The sequence below is a fragment of the Antennarius striatus genome, chromosome 17, assembly GCF_040054535.1.
Source record: "Antennarius striatus isolate MH-2024 chromosome 17, ASM4005453v1, whole genome shotgun sequence".
NCBI lineage: Eukaryota > Metazoa > Chordata > Actinopteri > Lophiiformes > Antennariidae > Antennarius > Antennarius striatus.
The window spans coordinates 227440-246859 of NC_090792.1; the positions used below are offsets into that span (position 1 = coordinate 227440).

General features: G+C 43.7%; 1 protein-coding gene across 1 annotated transcript in view; it reads left to right on the plus strand.

Moving 5' to 3' along the window:
* Positions 1–4538: 4538 nt before the first annotated feature.
* kif6 (kinesin family member 6) overlaps positions 4539–19420 on the plus strand; it is a 54139-nt gene continuing 39257 nt past the window's right edge. The window contains exons 1-9 of the mRNA XM_068338978.1: positions 4539–4615; positions 8118–8227; positions 9088–9162; positions 11755–11902; positions 12002–12111; positions 14072–14201; positions 16164–16370; positions 16667–16810; positions 16934–17020. Of these exons, the coding sequence (XP_068195079.1) occupies positions 4556–4615; positions 8118–8227; positions 9088–9162; positions 11755–11902; positions 12002–12111; positions 14072–14201; positions 16164–16370; positions 16667–16810; positions 16934–17020 (1071 nt within the window). The 5' untranslated portion in view covers positions 4539–4555. The remainder of the gene's footprint in view (positions 4616–8117; positions 8228–9087; positions 9163–11754; positions 11903–12001; positions 12112–14071; positions 14202–16163; positions 16371–16666; positions 16811–16933; positions 17021–19420) is intronic.

The following is a 19420-nucleotide window of genomic DNA, read 5'->3' on the forward strand; positions in this document are numbered from 1 at the left end:
CCCAGAGGCAGCTACTGAAGTCAAGCATCATCTTCATCTGCTCCGTCATGATGGAAACCACCCGTTTGAAGCTACACTGGATTCTGTCATGGGGGGGAGATCATCCAGGAGCTTTGAGGCTTCGGCTCTGGGTACATCCGCTCACAAGTAATGTTCACATATCGAGTGGATATCCATGCACACATGTAAATAATCACACAGAGCAAATGCACACACACTCCCACACACTGCGTGTGTGCTGGTGGAGTCAACACGCTTCTGTTGGTGCTGTAAATACTGTAGAGCCAAACTCTTTCATGTGTTCTCAGATTTATAGCAAGGACTGAAACTGTGCGACTGTACTGTACACCTCTACTGTTTACTGTCATTTAAGGAATATAAACGACTTTAGTCAACCTGTGTACTTGCAGGGAAAATGTCTTGTTTTATCCTGTTGCAACAGTGCATGCAATTAAGTGGAACCAGACATGTTGAAAACATCCAAACAAAGTCTGAACCACAAAGCGATCCGCGGAGCTCTGCATGCAGGCCCAGAAGCCTCTGCTCCAGGAGCACACCTTTTGATTTACTGCCAGCCCAGCGCTCTGACACAAATGTGTTCACGCTGGCAAACACCACTGAGAAAACAGGTTTTCTCTGCTTTGCTACTTGATGTGTTTTTGCCTTTAAGGTTCCATAAGTTTGGAAACAGCATCAACCTTTATCTGCATGTCACCATCAGTACACCCCAGCCCTGTCAGAGCTGATGAAGCATTTGTGTGAGTGTATTAGTGAGTGTGCATGCTCGCACATGTCACTATGTTTAATTATAATCCACAGTGACAAATGCATACTTTGCGCCTTGTCACCTGATCCTCCCGTGAACAGAAAATAACAGAACTGAATGAGGAAATAGTTCCAAAGTTAATGGAAATCATTAATAAGAATCTGTAAGTGTCTTTAAATTACTTCATTTTTCCAAATAAAATGATTTAATGCCTTGCATGCATGCGACACAGGGCTGTTAAACAATGGTTTGCAGGAGTAATTGGTTGTAAAGTTGTTTGCCTCTTTTGGGGTGAAACCAGTTGTGTCAGCTGAAGCTGAAGACAACCAGTGGACTGGAGGATACAAAGAGCTCACAGTTCCCAACAAGCCCAGTCCGGTCCTCAGGTGGTGTTTCTGTCTGGAAACACATTGACTACACTGTGTGTGTTTGAGAGGTGATGCAGCAGCTTTGTACACACAGACCGTATCTGTATCAATACATGTAATGACATGAATAAAGACCTGCTAAAGCTGAGAAGTGGTTTTTATGCTGATAGCATTCATTACATGTGGACTCACCAGACATCAGAACACTGGAGCTTCATGTGGACCCAGAGCTCAGACGCCTCCATGTGATGTTACATAGTGAATAGAAACACACACAATTAAACCCATGATGACCAGCTCCACTGACAAAACCCACATTTCATCTTTCAAGCTTTGGAGGCCAGACAGGATCCACATCTGTCCTGCAGAAGCATCAGACACAAACCATAGAACTCACATGTGTAACATGTATGTTATATGTGGTAGCTTTGCTCTGGTTGTTCCTCTTTGGGGGCTTTAGGGGAGCACACATCATCTCTGTAAACCTCTGGTGTTTGCCGCGTGTCAACAGTTTGATGCAGTTTGTTTTCTGATTCTTAGTAGGGCAACAGAAACCCACTGGACAGATTCCACCAACAGGTGGGAGGGCGTGGCGCGCACCAGGACAGCCTGTTGACCTGAGGTGCAGGTGGAGGAACTGTATTATTATTCTTTACTATTCATTATTATTCACGTCTACTCCCATTACTGACTGTGCGGAGGGGTGGGGTACAGGTCAGGCGAGGTAAACTGTGTGTGGAATTGTTCACTTGATGGAGGCCTCTGCACTAAATGATATTCTCTGTGATAAGGCAGGCTGACGGTCTGATGGGAGCAGCGATAGCTGCGCAGGTAAAAATCCATGCTAACAACACGGTCCGAGGCGTGGGTTTATGTCTGAGGCGTGGGTCGGACTGTTTATGGAACGCTAGCTTTCTCCTGGAGATTGCACGCATACACAGCTACTGCACAATATTAAAATTACACATGTAGACACATATCTAGTGGTTCCTGCGTTGTGTCTGTTGTAATGTGTGTATAGCTGAGGTGCAGGTGTTTAGGGAGAACTCTCAGTAAAACCACTGTTCTAGTCCAGACTGTCAACAAAAGCACTTTGATTGTGAAACCTGTGAAATTATGTGAAAAACAAGTGTAATATGTTGTCAGTCAGTGTGATCTCTGTCAACACACATTAATTACCTCAATGAGGGAGGCTGGGTTCTCACTGATGTTGGTTTGTCTGCTAGCCGGTTACACAAAATCTGCTTGACAGACTACAGTACACAGAATTTATGTTCATGAAATTCACAAGGGCACATGAATGGGGAATTTTGGATTAAGCTGTAAATTTAATTCTTATTAATCTGAATTTTAAATGGTTCAAATTATCGTGTCCACTAGGTGTGCTTCTAATTTACCAGGTTTTTATCATTGAGTAATAAGAAAGGCCTTCACAACAGCAGACACAACCACACAAACGTCCTGGAAACTTTACTTTCAGGCTTCCAACACAGCTTTAGGTTAGCATGTATGCAGATGACTATCTGTTTATCGCGCTCAACAACATCAACGATCATCAGAAAGGCTGCACTACTGCCTACCGCATGACATAACACACGGTACAAAAACATCCAAGAGGTGTGTGTGTGTGTGTGTGTGTGTGTGTGTGTGTGTGTGTGTGTGTGTGTGTGTGTGTGTGTGTGTGTGTGTGTGTGTGTGTGTGTGTGTGTGTGTGTGTGTGTGTGTGAGAGAGAGTCCAAACTGAAGGAATGCAGAGCTGCGTGTCAGGCCCTTTAGACCATGTGAAACACATTCTGTTCCTTTGCTTGTTCTCCCACAATCCTTAGCTTTAACAGTGCATGTTAGGGCCTTGTTCACCATAGTTGTTCTGCATAAACTACCAAGTGGAATTGTTGAAGCATGGGGGATGGTGGGCATGCAGAGGACAGAATGAATTGTAGTTTACAGTGAATACAGATCGGGGAAACAGGAAGTACGTTATGTTTTCACCTCTCTGTTTGCTTCATGTCTGATTTGTTCACATGTAGCCCCCCCACTAGGACGACCCTACAGGATGGAAGACCATGGACACGTGGGGGAGCACTGGATAAGGAACAGACCTGAATAATTCTCCTGTCTTTTGCATCATCCCACAGAATCTTTGTAGGGTTTATTGATGTCTTGTGGATGAATGGATCTCGGTAAGAACCAACAGACGGGGGTGTTCCATCCATCAGTGTGAACAAGGATACAAACAATAATTTAAAAAGTACAGGATTTTTCAATCTCAAGAGCCACATTTTACACACATGATCATTTTCTGCCTCATTTGCTATTTTAAAAATTCTTAGTTTTAATATTTATTGAATTTGAATTTTGTTGCAATAACATTCTAAACGCCACACCTTTTTTCCTTTCAAATTCCTGTCTGTGACACATGCGAGTAAAACAAACTTATAAGTAATGTAAAATATCGAGCATATAGATGAATTTAGAACAGCTAACACTGACAATACAGCCACTGACTAATTCTGTTTGTGACTTTAAGCAAAATCCTAACACCATGTGCATGGTGTTAGGATTTTATGAATTCTTATTTTACTAGAACTGAGATGTTTCACTCATGTTTTCATTTGCAGTTTCTAAGTCATCTAGACTCAATTCAAAGTCTAATTCTAGTGAAGGTGTGCTTTCAAACACGGGAAAAAGTCTGAATCTGAACTTCAACCTCAGGATACTGAGTTTCTTTTTAGAAATTAACGCTGAATTCAATCCACTGCCAACAGAGATAGACACAGTCTGCTGCGAGCCCCGGGTAAACCTCTGCTAGAACTCTGCTAGACCTCTGCTAGACCTCTGGTAGACCTCTGCTAGACCTCTGCTAGACCTCTGCTAGACCTCTGCTAGACCTATGGTAGACCTCTGCGAGACCTCTGCTAGACCTCTGCTAGACCTCTGCTAGACCTCTGCGAGACCTCTGCTAGACCTCTGCTAGACCTCTGCTAGACCTCTGCGAGACCTCTGCTAGACCTCTGCTAGACCTCTGCTAGACCTCTGCTAGACCTCTGCTAGACCTCTGCTAGACCTTTGGTAGACCTCCTGGGCTAATGGGTAGACCTCCTGGGCTATGGGGTAGACCTCCTGGGCTATGGGGTAGGGGCTGTGGGGCAGGGGGTATGGAGTAGGGGCTGTAGGGTAGGGGCTATGGGGTAGGGGCTGTGGGGTAGAAGCTAGAGGTAAGATCTAGCTTCTACCCCGGGCTCAGGCCGGGTCTTACCTAGTAGTAGGAGCAGAGCGTTATCCTCCGCTGTGACTCCTCTTACCAGCATAGACGATCTTTGTCGGTGGTAGGCGGGACCGCGGTGACCTAGCAACCATCCCCAAACACAGACGCGAGGTGACGCACACGTCCCGGTGCTGCTGGATCTGGTTTCCGGTTAAAATGGTGAAACAAACCATTCAGATCTTCGCTCGAATCAAACCCACAAAGAAACCTGCGGCGGTAAGATGACGTCACGTTTGACTTTTAGCGACACGTCATGGATGGAAAGTAAAATATTAGCAGTTTACTAATGTTAGGTGGACGTCCTTGTCAGGTTCGTGTGGATGAAACACACCTGTTGTGTTCCTGTTCTATCGGTTCACTGCAGACATGCCGGATCACAGGTGTGAAACCGGATCATAGGTGTGAAACCGGATCACAGGTGTGAAACCGGATCACAGGTGTGAAACCGGATCACAGGTGTGAAACCGGATCACAGGTGTGAAACCGGATCACAGGTGTGAAACATGACGGGAACAAAATCAACTCGTTCCCATGAAGCTGTAGATTAAAAGCAGACCAGAATAATGTGATATTATTGGATATTCATTGTAATCACAGTTAACTGAGATTACAGTTAACTGAGAACAGAGTTATTTTTTTAAATAAATGAAAAAAATTTTTTTTTAATTTCAATGTCAATATTTGGCATAAATATCAAACCTTTTAGTCGTGGGCATTTAAAAAAATATTTTGCAGTGATTTACACATATGCTTCCATCTAATGATCAGAAGGACCATCTTTATTGGATGAACAGGTTAAGGAAAGGTCATGTCCATGACAAAGCGGCCGTGATGTCCTTCCCTCTCCCTGAAGCCCAGCAGCTAATGAACGAAGTAATCAGATTACTTTCATGGTTTTCCTGACACGTTAGCCTGAACTGTGTCCAACACAACCCAACAGGGACAGCCCCCTCCCTGAGGGCTTAGAGGTTCTACACGTGTCCGTCATCCATAGAATCCGTTATCCATAGTGTCCATTATCCATAGTGTCCATCATCCCTAGTGTCCGTTATCCATAGTGTCCATTATCCATAGTTTCCATTATCCATAGTGTCCATCATCCATAGTGTCCATTATCCATAGTGTCCATTATTCATAGTGTCATTATCCATAGTGTCCATTATCCATAGTGTCATTATCCATAGTTACCATTATCCATATTGTCCATTATCCATAGTTAATATTATCCATAGTGTCCGTCATCCAGTGTCCGTCATCCATAGTGTCCATTATCCATAGTTTCCATTATCCATAGTGTCCATCATCCATAGTGTCCATTATCCATAGTGTCCATTATCCATAGTGTCCATTGTCCATACTGTCATTATCCATGGTGTCCATTATCGATAGTGTCCATATCCATAGTGTCCATTATTCATAGTGTCATTATCCATAGTGTCCATTATCCATAGTGTCATTATCCATAGTTACCATTATCCATATTGTCCATTATCCATAGTTACCATTATCCATAGTGTCCATTATCCATAGTGTCCATTATCCATAGTGTCCATTATCCATAGTGTCCGTCATCCATAGTGTCATTATCCACAGTGTCCATTATCCATAGTGTCCATTATCCATAGTGTCCATTATCCACAGTGTCCATATCCATAGTGTCCATTATTCATAGTGTCATTACCCATAGTGTCCATTATCCATAGTGTCATTATCCATAGTGTCCATTATCCATAATGTCCATTATCCATAGTGTCCATTATCCATAGTGTCCATTACCCATAGTGTCCATTATATATAGTGTCCATTATCCATAGTGTCCGTCATCCGTAGTGTCCATTATCCATAGTGTCCATTATCCATAGTGTCCATTACCCATAGTGTCCATTATATATAGTGTCCATTATCCATAGTGTCCGTCATCCTTAGTGTCCATTATCCATAGTGTCCATTATTCATAGTGTCCGTCATCCATAGTGTCCATTATCCATAGTGTCTATTATCCATAGTGTCCATCATCCATAGTGTCCATTATCCATAGTGTCCATTATCCATACTGTCCACTATCCATAGTGTCCATTATCCATAGTGTCCATTATTCATAGTGTCCGTCATCCATAGTGTCCATTATCCATAGTGTCCATTATCCATAGTGTCATTATCCATAGTGTCCATTATCCATAGTGTCCATTATCCATAGTGTCCGTCATCCATAGTGTCATTATCCACAGTGTCCATTATCCATAGTGTCCATTATCCATAGTGTCCGTCATCCATAGTGTCATTATCCACAGTGTCCATTATCCATAGTGTCCATTATCCATAGTTACCATTATCCATAGTGTCCATTATCCATAGTGTCCATTATCCATAGTGTCCATTACCCATAGTGTCCATTATATATAGTGTCCATTATCCATAGTGTCCGTCATCCATAGTGTCCATCATAATGTCAATTATCCATAGTGTCCGTCATCCATAGTGTCCATTATCCATAGTGTCCATCATCCATAGTGTCCGTTATCCATAGTGTCCATTATCCATAGTGTCCATTGTCCATACTGTCATTATCCATAGTGTCCATTATCCATAGTTACCATTATCCATAGTGTCCATTATCCATAGTGTCCATTATCCATAGTGTCCATTACCCATAGTGTCCATTATATATAGTGTCCATTACCCATAGTGCCCATTATATATAGTGTCCATTATCCGTAGTGTCCATTATCCATAGTGTCCATTACCCATAGTGTCCATTATATATAGTGTCCATTATCCATAGTGTCCGTCATCCTTAGTGTCCATTATCCATAGTGTCCATTATTCATAGTGTCCGTCATCCATAGTGTCCATTATCCATAGTGTCATTATCCATAGTGTCCATTATCCATAGTGTCCATTATCCAGAACAGACCAGTGATTGTCAGGAGGAGACGCTCCAGACAGGCGGTGCTGAAACACTTCAGTTCCTCTCCTATTAGAAATTCCTAAACTTGTAAAATCACACGTGTCCATTGGAAACATGGTAGAACATATGACACTCTGTGACAGAGGGTGGGGCTGATGGCATTGATCTACCACCCTTACCTTATTTGTCCTTTATTGGTTTAGTGTCCCACAGTTTTTCCAGTTTCCCCTGAGGCATCAGTGGCGCTGCTGGATCCACTCAGGATCAGTCCAGCTGCTTTCCACAGGATCTGTGCTTCATCCACTCATCCTCCTCATTCTGGGGTTATCTATAGGCAAACCACCAGTGGATAAACGTACACTTTTGACCTAACATGATGTAATGTCTTTATATTTATGTTCAGCCACATGTATGGCAGTGCAAGAGTCATAGCACACGATTCATCCAGAATATGAGCTACACAGGGTTTGAATGGTTTCTGTGTTCATGCTGTCAAACACAGGTTGTATTAATGCAGGCCTACTGCTCTCTGGTAGGACTAACACTCTTGTCCCTCAGCTGGTCTCTGGTAGGTCTAACGCTCTGGCTCTTGAGCTGCTCTCTGGTAGGACTGAAGCTCTGGCTTTTCAGGTGTACTCTGGTAGGACTAACGCTCTGGTTCTTCAGTTGTACTCTGGTAGGACTAACGCTCTGGTTCTTCAGTTGTACTCTGGTAGGACTAACACTCTGGTTCTTCAGGTGTACTCTGGTAGGACTAACGCTCTGGTTCTTCAGGTGTACTCTGGTAGGACTAACGCTCTGGTTCTTCAGGTGTACTCTGTGGTCAGTGAGGAGCCGACAGGAGCGTCTCTAGAGTTCACCGTGCCCCGACACCAGGCCGATGGCTTCGTTAACAACAAGAGGCAGTGTTACCTGTTCAGGTAGGGTCAGATCGGTTTCTCTACAGTCAACTACTGACCTCATCACATTCAGTTGGTGGTAGTTTCTGGATTTGTTTAAATGTATATCCTGTTTGAGCATATAGTGAACTTCAATGACTACAGTAGTTATTGATCTCTTCATCATTGGAAGCCAGATTTGATCTGATTAGTCTCATCCAATAAAACAAAAGCATGCATAGAGCCGCCAGCAGTCTCCATGTGGGTGAATCTACCCTCCTCTAGTGTCGTGGTGGGATGGCACAGCTAATATTAGCTAAATCAGACTTTTGATTTCAATTGTTCTAAACTCAAATCTCTACTTTGATGTTAGACTGCAGGAGAAGTTTCCCACTAGAATCTGTACTCTCAAGGTTGCTTGATGACTTTTCTCAATAACATTTTATTCCCCAGTTCTGTCATTGCAAAGCCACATTTTCCATTGAGCAGCAGTGTCCTACATACCCCAGGGGCAGGGCCGACGCCCCACTCCGTCGGCCCCCACTCCAGCGGAGTGACAAGCAGCGACACTGGAAACCTTTGAAAACCACAGTCTTAAAATATCCTGCGGAGGTTCCCTCTTGCACTTATAGAAATAATCTTTCCACATTTAACAGTCGTCCTGGGCGGATTCCTCTCACACGGGTTAAAACATGAAGGCTTGTTCAAAACAGAGTCACTGAACACTCATCCATCTCCTGATTATATCAACTGTGTGGTGCTTCTGTAGTGCTGCTGTGTTGGGCCCGACATGTCAGAGGAACCAGAAACATTTACATTTCTACTGCAGGTGGTCGTGTATGAACGGCTTTACCTGCTTTGTCCTGCTGATGTTCCTGCTGTCTCTGTCTTCTCTCTGCCAGGTTCCAGAAGATATTTGATCAAGCAGTTGAACAAGAAGAGATTTTTGAAAACATTGCCAAACCAGTGGCAGACAGGTAAAAATCACATCAACACTGTGTTTGAAATGATTAATAAAAATAATGTTTGCATTAGGAGATCGTTGTAAGACCCTTTCTGAGAGCCTGCAGACCGATTCCCACAGTCTGAACTCACAGAATCACATTTATGACTGAGATGTTTTGATGTGGGACCTTCACGGCGGAACCTTTTTCAGCAGCAGAACAGTGAAACACCTTTTGTGAACCATAAAGAGGACCAGTGAACAGTGCATTGGTTCGTGCGCCGGGTGCACCAGTCAGCCCCAGGAACCAAACAGCCTTAACATCAGACGCATCAGCGTCACCTGATCCCATGATGCTCGTCTGCTCATGTTGTGGTCGCGTTCGGTATTGTTGACATGAGGCTCGGCTCTCCTGAAGATGGAAACCATCGGCGTCCTGAAACCACTAAGTGAAGTCAGCTGGCAGTGGAGATGCTCCATGACTCATCCAGAGCGTGGGAACACTTTCAGGCCACAACACAGAGCTCTACTGTTTACTGTAGCGGGACACTGATTCAATTCATCACTCCATAGGACAAGATTGATAAGAACAGTAAACAGCATTTATTTTATTTATTTATTTAGTCAGTTTATATTTTTCTGTCCAGACATGTTATTACAGCAGACTTCCAGAATACCTGATCAGTAAGACAATATATTACTGAAGTTAACTTCAAAAAAACAATGATTAAAATACATTTCTTCAATAGTAATATAATCAAAATAGTAGGATAATGTCTTAGGAACATTTGCATATGCATGTCATTTATTTACCCCCAATGAGGGGGTAAAGCTGAAACCCTGTCAGCAGTTTGGGTTGTTTAGTTTCTTTAATAACTTCTGGGAGGATTCCCCTGACTCGGACTGGACGGACGGCCGTCAAGCTTCTCGTCAAACCAGGATGGAACCCAAACGCCTGACGGGTCAACAACACTGACAGGTGTGGATTAGCTGATGGGTGTGTTTGACTCAAACAGGTTCTGTGACTTGGTTTTATTTCCCTTCTCCAGACACCCTTAAAACAATCCTCCTTTGTTAGACCAGATTTATGTGAGTATCTGGTCTGCAGTCTGAAGAACCCGGTCTAACTGTGACCTCTGAAACCAAGTCAGTCTCTTTCTCCCTTTGGAACAAACCTGTTTCCACATCTAATGTTCTGAATAACCTCTTAAGGGTCAGGGTTCAGGTAAGAGGTGGGCTAGACCCCAGACGATTCGCCAGCTCAGTGCTGGGCCCAAACAATTACAGTTAGAATATTTTGCCCTCACACAACCAAAGGAATAGGCCGGGGCAGATCTTCTACCTCTCTGCTGAAGGTATTGACAAGGCTGATTGATGCGTTTGACTGATTGATTTTGTAACAATCATTTCATGTGTGGGAAACAATGAAGCTCAAACTCATCTTCTTGTAAATTAGTTTTACAGTGTAACTGAAACCATTTCAACAGAGTTGTTTAACAACTTCAGGACTGGAAGAGTTAATATTATGGGCTGCCAATCAGTTCCACAGGGCTGTGAAACCTGCTGCTCCGGTTGAAAGAAGAGTTTTTCCGTCAGGTTTTGAACTCAAGTTGATAACGTCTCCAGTGTGGACTATTATTTCATCATTCTCCTCAGAGGAACAGGGAGACCACAGATCCACGGGGGGAGAAGTTCCCAAAGTCCAGGAAGGCTGGCACGTAAACAGGAAGCAGAAAAAAAGCTCCAGCCTCAGCTTAAGGCCGGCGGCATCATTAAACATGAGGCCGGTTAGACGGATCTGTAGTCTGAAACCAGTGCAGGTCTTTCCCCAACCCCCCCTCATGAGGGCTGTGGAACTACAGCACATCCCTCCAGCACAGGGTCACCTGTATAACCAGAATGAGTGAGGAGCTTCAGTCCGTCTATGATCCATCCTGAATCGTGTCAGGATGTCTTTTTCACCCTCAGCTCTGATCCAGGCTCACGCGTCGGAGGCTCCTCTGTCATTTTACCGTTTCTTCATGGGGTGTTTCCAGGACCACAGCACAGGAGCCTTTTTGAATGTCAGTTTATCAAACCTCACATGAGTTTCATCATGGGATGTTCACACAGAATATACATCACTGGTTTCCATGATTCTGAGCGTGTGCAGAAGGGTAGTCTGGTGCCAAACCAACATTTAGCGGCCCTGCCTCTCGATGAGGGTTCAGAGACGTTCCTCCCCCCTGGCAAACCAGTCGCCATCATAGTCCCCCCCCTCACATGTTGATTTAGTGTCAGACTCCATCACATGTTTGGTGTCTGGAGGCTGTTTGCTCTCATCTTTGGTCGTGTCACATGACCTGTTCTCTTCTCCTGCAGGTCTTCTGATGGTCAGTAGACCAATGACAAGAAAACCGGTTTAAATGAATTGTTCGTTAAATTATCTTCTTATACAACATGATGAATCAAGGACAATACATCTTAAATACATTTATGTTATGGATGTTCATGAACATTTGTCGCTGTAATGCTTGTTGTGTGTGTGTGTGTGTGTGTGTGTGTGTGCGTGTGTGCGTGTGTGCGTGTGTGTGTGTGTGTGTGTGTGTGTGTGTGTGTGTGTGTGTGTGTGTGTGTGTGTGTGCAGTGTACTGGCGGGCTTCAATGGGACTATATTTGCGTATGGGCAGACAGGCAGTGGGAAGACCTTCACCATCACAGGGGGGGCTGAGCAATACCGCGATCGAGGCATTATTCCACGCACACTGTCTTACCTGTATCACCACTTAAGCCAGGTGAGTTCCATCTGGAATCTACCAGAATCCATCATCACTCATGTTCTTGTGTTCTAAGAATTGCGTCTGAACTCATGTTCTTCATGCACTGATCCACAGGAGAGCAGGGTGGTGTACACCACACACGTCTCCTACCTGGAGATCTACAACGAGATGGGATACGACCTTCTGGACTCTCAAAATGAAGCATCTCAGCTGGAAGACCTACCGTCAGTTTTCCTTTGATGCCATTATTAAATGATGACGCTGAAAGAGTTAGATGGAGGCAACTGATTCGCTGTGGCGACCCGTGAAGGGAAATGCCCAAGGGAGAAGAAGAAGAAAACATTATTAAATAATTCTATGCACATCTAGCTGCAATAGAAAATGTAGACTAGAGCAGGGGCTTCAAAACCCACCAGGGGGTCCCACCAGGTCCAGTCCAGCCCCAGAATTTTACAATTTAAACCTTTTATTTGCACCAATATAAAGAAAAAAATCTACTTATTGTTAATTCTATGAAATTGTTCTTTAACCCCAGTAACCCCAACCCCAGTAACCCTAACCCCAGTAACCCTGACCCCAGTAACCCCAACCCCAGTAACCCTAACCCCAGTAACCCTGACCCCAGTAACCCCAACCCAGTAACCCTAACCCCAGTAACCCTGACCCTAGTAACCCTAACCCCAGTAACCTTAACCCCAGTAACCCTGACCCCAGTAACCCCAACCCCAGTAACCCTGTAGCACCTGCCCTGCATGTGACGGACTAATCAGACCAGTCTTTGGTTCCACTCCCCCGATGTGTCATTTGTTAGTGGAGTCATTATGTGGTGAAATATGGAGGCTTCAGAATTCACTGCCTTATTAGCAGCTAACATCATGTGACAGAGGGGGGTGGAGGAAGTGGACCACCTGGTGACTGACGGTATCACAGAGAATTAGCTCTTCACTGCTGCGTGTGGTGTTAAGGGAAACCAGTGTTTGTGTCCATCCACCTCTTCTTCTCACCTTCTGTGTTGTATCTGCTGCCCTTCTGTCTGCTGCACCTCTCCTAGAACTTATTCCCCTTCTCCACTGTTTGTTGGGCTTCATCCTGTTGGCCTTTGGTTCCAACTGAGTTGAGTTTAGTCCGTGTTTCCTGTCAAACTCAGTAACAGTAGACGTTCTCCTCCCAGACACGGCGCTGTCCTGACACGTCCTGCTGATGTTTGTAATGTTCCAGTTGTTCTCTCCTTTGCAGAGGACCCAGCTCATGGTTTTGATACCCACAAATCACAGTCTTCTGGAAATAGACGGTGCCCGTCGTTAACCATGTTGTGGTCACACTTGCTGATTGGAGGAGAAGCTTTGGCACTTCTAGTTTCTGTCTTTAGCTCCTTGCCTGCTGTTTGTGGACATGCTTGTTCTCATTTTGTTATATTTACCTCTAATTTTTCCATCATGCCTCAAGTATTCCGTCCTCTAAATAGAACAGTATAGAAATATATTGCAGTTTCTTTCATCATTGGTTTTTTAATATTTATGTAAAAAAAAAAAAATTAACATTTTGGTTTGGAGGAAGGTACACACTTACTTTAATAGTCCTACTCCCTCCATTACCCATAGATGTTAGCATAATTAGCTATATGTGCTCTTCATGTGTGTGAGACACACAACTTTCTCTCACCATGTTGATGGTGTGATGAAAATCATATACTGGAAACATTGGAGACATTTTAAACCCATCTGCTCACACACACTCTTTTTCACCTTTCTCAATGTGGGCAGAGAAAATCGAGGTTTGTTGGGCTTCAGAGCAAAGAAAGACCAAATTATAAAGGGTTCACAAAATAATCTTCAGAATTGGTTCACTTTTGTTGTCCCCGTGTCTTCGAGGCTTCTCTCCAGGTTTTCCAGCTTCCTCCAGTTCAGGTGAATTGATCATCAGATTCATCCAGGTTTCCTGTAAGACGAGATGATGTCATCGTCTCATCTGACAGCTGCTTTTTCCTCTTTGCGGGTCACGTGTCAGCTGGGATAGGCTCCAACAACACACGTGACCCGCAAAGAGGAAAAAGCAGCTGTAGATGAGACGATGACATCATCTCGTCTTACAGGAAATGGATGAATTGATGATCAATTATTTTAGGATCGAGCATTTATTTATATTTTTATTTGTGATTTTTTTTAACGTGATTTTCTGTTCCAGAAAAGTAACGATCATGGAAGATCCAGACCAAAACATCCACCTCAGGAACCTGTCACTGCAGCAGTCAGCCAATGAGGAGGAGGCTCTGAATCTGCTCTTCCTCGGTGACACCAATCGTATGATTGCAGAAGTAAGGAAGAGAAAGTCTCCGCTCATGTCAATGTTTTGATGTCCTATTCTTAATTTACATACCATGCAAGCAGTGTTCTGAACTGAAGGGTCCACAAAAGACCTCCCTGGGGGTCATTAGCGGAGAGACGTTTTTACCCACTAGAGCAGTAGTTTCTAAGCTAACTCAACCCCTCTAAAGTATTATTTAATACATTCTGGTTTATTTTACTAAAATGTTTTGGGTTTTTGTCTTTTCTGTTCATGGTGTGCTTGTTCACTTCTACACCCAGACTCCATCAGCTGATGAGACATGGGGGGGTCTGCTTTTGCTTTACCTGAGGTTTGGAGCACTGGACTATTTGTGCCCTGAAAACCATGCTGCTAGCCTCAGAGTAATGAACAGACACTAACCATGGACAGCTAACCAGCTGTTAATACATGCAGTATTTCAAAGTTTACTTCACTTTGTGGAGCTCAGTGTGCACTGTGGTTACCCCTTATGTTTCAGTTGATATTGGACTATTGGTTCAGTCCAACACTCTCTGTTCTTTGGTTCAATCTGCCCACACAGAAACTATCATGAATTTATCCTCACTGGAATTTCTGCACAGCGTTTCTCTTGAGCGTCATGCAAACACAACACCACCAACAGTTTGTGTCTGTGAGGATCGTCCCAGGAGTGTTTGCTCCACACGTCTCTCCCTGAGGTGACACTACTGCTTTATGTCTGTCTCAGCTCACATCCACGAGGCTGAATGAGAACACATTCACACACGCTCAGCGGGCAGTGAGCTCACCCGTTTGGAGACTTGTTGATCCTCTGTCGTTTTGTCTGGAGATTAAAAAACACCTCCTCAACTCTTCACCCTTGCTTCAATGTCAAAGTGAAGCACTTCCTCCCACATAGTCTTCCTCCTGCATCCCCTTTTCGCTGCACATGTGAGGAGTCATGGCCTGAACATTTTGACATCTTAACTCCTTCCAAAGCTTTTAATCAATGGTTTTTAGTGTTCGCAGCATCAGCTTGTCCTCTTTTGTTGACCTACTTCAGCACAGTGTGTGGTCAGCATGTGCTTCTTGTAACAACGTGTACAGAATGAGAGGTCCACTGTGTTCTCAGTGAGATAGCTGCCTCTTAACATGTAACATATATTTGGACATGAGTACAGGGTTTGAAATGTGCTCTGATACACGGTGAAGCAAAAAATATTTGTCATGAGGAGACTTTAACTAACTCTCTAACATGAACCTGCTGTCCTTACTTTTAAGATGCATTCAGGACTTTAGGGTGTTTCGTTCCTTTCTACCATTGGAGGGCTGTTTGATATTACTATAGGGGATACCCCTTGAACCAAACAAGGCAGTGTGCCTAAGATGGTGAAAGATAAGTTATGAACTTCACAGCCTTAACAGGTAGGTGTTGACACATTTAAACCTCTGAATCTAGGCCAGAGCAGCTGAAGGACCTTGAATGTTGGGGATGTTTCCAAGCAGAGACGTACCCACATCTAAGACCACCAGCCATTCCAAAAACGTCCTCTTTCATCCGAGGCTCATTTTAAGTTGAGATGCCCGATTATAAAGCGTGTTGTTATGGTAACAAGCTGCCCATAAGTTAGGGAAGAAACAAAAAACAAAACAAAAAGAGGTTTATGAACTACGTCAGTAAGTGTTCATTTCTTCTGTTTGTTCTCATTAATAAAACTTGTTTCTTTACTGGAGACTCACGCTCTATTTTTGTCTCGTCTTGGTCTTCTCTTGTCCAATGAGCATCTGAAATGTGACATCACCATGCGTTTATTGCCCTTCAGTCACGCATGCTGTTGCTTCTACCTACCAGCAGGAGCAAAGGAAATGTGTTTCTTGTTGTTTGAATATGGAAAGCACCACAGCACCCCGTCTACCAGCTGCAGAGAGATCTAATGATCCCATGGAGTTTTTTCAGTGATAACTCCTGTGTTACTTCTGCTGTCTTCATCAGACTCCAATGAACCAGGCGTCCACACGTTCCCACTGTATCTTCACCGTGCACCTGTGCATGCGTGAGCCTGGATCTGCCACCCTGCGGCGCTCCAAGCTTCACCTGGTGGACCTGGCTGGATCAGAAAGGGTTAGCAAGACGGGCCTGAATGGGCAGCTGCTCACCGAGGCCAAGTACATCAACCTGTCTTTGCACTACCTGGAGCAGGTAGCCTCTTCAGTTATATGGGTGTAATAATTGTGAACTGAAACACAATTTTTTTGGAAAACATTTTTCTTTTGAATAGCAAAGAACATTCTGATATGAACACAGTAGTTTCTTCTTTTAATTCATTTATTGTGTGAGAGCTCAATACTTACTTATTGTTTATTAATGAGAACCTTGCTGCTTATGCACTACAGTAATGTTCCACCATAGGAAATGCATTGTGGTAGAATGGAGGACTTTATCAGCCTCCTCTCTGCATTGACTTAAAAGACCTTTTTTTCTGCTTCTCTTCTCAGGTAATCATTGCTTTGTCAGAGAAGAACCGCTCCCACATCCCCTACAGGAACTCCATGTTGACTTCTGTTCTGAGGGACAGCCTGGGGGGCAACTGTATGACTACAATGATTGCCACTATAGCAGTTGACAGGAGGAACCTCGATGTAAGGATGGCTTGACAAGAGCTATATCCAGACTATCTCTTTGTATCACTTTTCAACAACGATACTTAGGAGGATCATTAAATAAACCAACAGCATTAAACCTCTTTAAAATGTTGACTACAGGAGTCCATCTCGACATGCCGCTTTGCCCAGCGAGTGGCTCTCATCAAGAATGAGGCGATACTGAATGAAGAACTGGAGCCTGCCCTGGTGAGACATCCGGACACTCACTGGTTTCCACTACTGTAGTTCAGCTACACCATCACAATACTAAAGAATGTCTAGTATTCTATCAGGACCAGACCCTCACAACTGCTCAACTTGATCAGTAAATATGTTTTAGTGACACCCCCATCAACTCAACTCAATCTTGTGAGCAAGCATCTTCCCTGGATTCTCAATACCAAGTTATTTTTCAGTATAATTTATTTTGGCATAAGCAGATTGAGTAAGGTACTTAAATGCCTGTAGTTTTTTATAGTATTTGTTTTAACTCAGTGCTCTGTGGCATCTTGAGAAAGCACTTCTTTGGAGTTTGTCTTTACACACCTTCAACCAAGGAAGCAGAGGCAAGAACAGGGCATTTCCTTCTCATTAAAATCAAATTGTTAATTTTAAATTAACAATTTAAAATGAGAGAGCAGTTTCTTGATCTTCAGTTTCTTGATTGTTATAATAGTATGTTGGAGTATAACTTTGTATGTCCTTCATATGTGGTAGTTTGTACTGTAGTTACAGCTACAGATCAATGAGAACTTTGGCATGAACCTTGAAACATTGCTGAGTATTATTATACATTATACAGTTTTACTAGTAATAGAAAAGGACATGGAAGATACCAAAGGAGTATTTAGCAGACCTGGAGGTTTTTGTAAAGGCAGCTTTGGGGATATACAATGACAGGCCATCACAGTTCTATCTTCTTCTTCACCTCCTGCTATGGCTTGCCTCAGGATCAACTGCTACTGTATTACTGCTGCTGAGACTTGGCTGGCCATTTGCAAACCCTGGAGAGGTATTTTTAAGAGAGTCTGTGGTTAGCCCAGTAATTGTGACAGTGTCTAGCTGCTCCCACTTGGGTCCGGCACAGTTTCAGCTCCGGTCAAACATAAAGTCCACAAGCAAACGTCTTTGGTTGTGACATTTTGGTATGTTTCTCATTTTGCATCTGCCTGCCAGTCTCTCCATCTGTCCTTCTTCCTGATTTACTGAAAAGAAAAGTAATGTCAGCAGTGCCGTTTGCAGATTAGAATGATGTCATTTATTGTGGTTTGGGGTGACATTCAGATTCACATTTTTTTGGCCAGCTCCATCTGCAGACATACTCTTTATTGGGCTGACTTAGAACTTGCCTTTTCCAATACTGCAGCATTGAACGTATTCAGACAGTACGGGTTTAGTGTTAGCTGACAGGCTAACAAATGCACTTCTTCAAAGCTTGAAGAGCAGGAATCCACCCAAACCAAATAAAGCTTTTAACAAGTCTCTCATAGACCAAAGAATGTGGTGGTGAGTGACCTTTGATCATAGTGAAGTCAGCTGCAGTGACCATACAGTATCATCAGACGTGGGCTTTGTTGGTTCCCCTGGTGGTCAGCCTTAATCTTAATTTTAGACCAATCTGATCCTGGTTTGCACTCAGAAGCAGTCTTCAACAGTTATTGGATCTTTCAAGATGCTTTCACCACTTCAGTGTAACATTTAATCACTGTGTACCCAGGACCAACATGAGCGTTATGTAGCAGTGGTTGGTTTTACAAGTCAGCTGAGATGGTATCAAACTGTGTGGCGTTGCTGAACTTTAACTATTCCTAACTTAGAGGAAACATCTCTGACTGGTTCTTACCTGTGAGTCCAACAGGGACTGCTTAAAGCTAACCAGTAAGTAACCAGTAAGACATGGTTAGAGAAGCGTGTGTGAAAATTCCTGTGGTGGTTTCTCTCCTTGAGTCCTTCACCCGTCTCATCTCAGTGGCTCGCCTCGGCGAGGAATTGGGGAGTTTATAAGTGTTGTGGCATGATGCAGTGCTTCTTGCCTTAGTCTGAAATGTCTAATGGTTGCCACACATGGAACACAGCCCATGTGTTATCAGTTTGTTGCAGGCGGTTAAGGACCGTACCACTCTATAGAAGTATGAGGAACTTCTCTTGCTTCATTCAGAAAGGTCCCAGAATAGCTGCAGGTTGTGAGCGTTATACTACAGAATAGTATGCATTTAAAGTGTAACCTGTGTTTATGCTACAGGGCTGACGGGTTGCTCTGGCTCGGTCACACCGGATGTTTTCATGTGTACATTTTTGTCAGAAGATGTTCAGTTAGCTTTGCTTTATTTCCATTACAACAATCTTCATTTTCGTTGTTGCACTCACGTGGATGTCAGTCGGGTCTGCTGGCGTCGTCCCTCTCATGAGTGTGTTCTACTGGGAGCGGGGGCCGCTGTGGTGCTGTGGTAGAGCGTGGGCATGGCCTTCTGAAATAGACGACATGATTCTGCTGACCGACATCTGGTGGTCAGAACACAGCTGGGAGAATTACATCAGACCATGAGTTTCCAAAAAGAGGCACAGGGAGTGGCATTGGTGAGGGTGTTCAGCGACGATGGTCAGTGT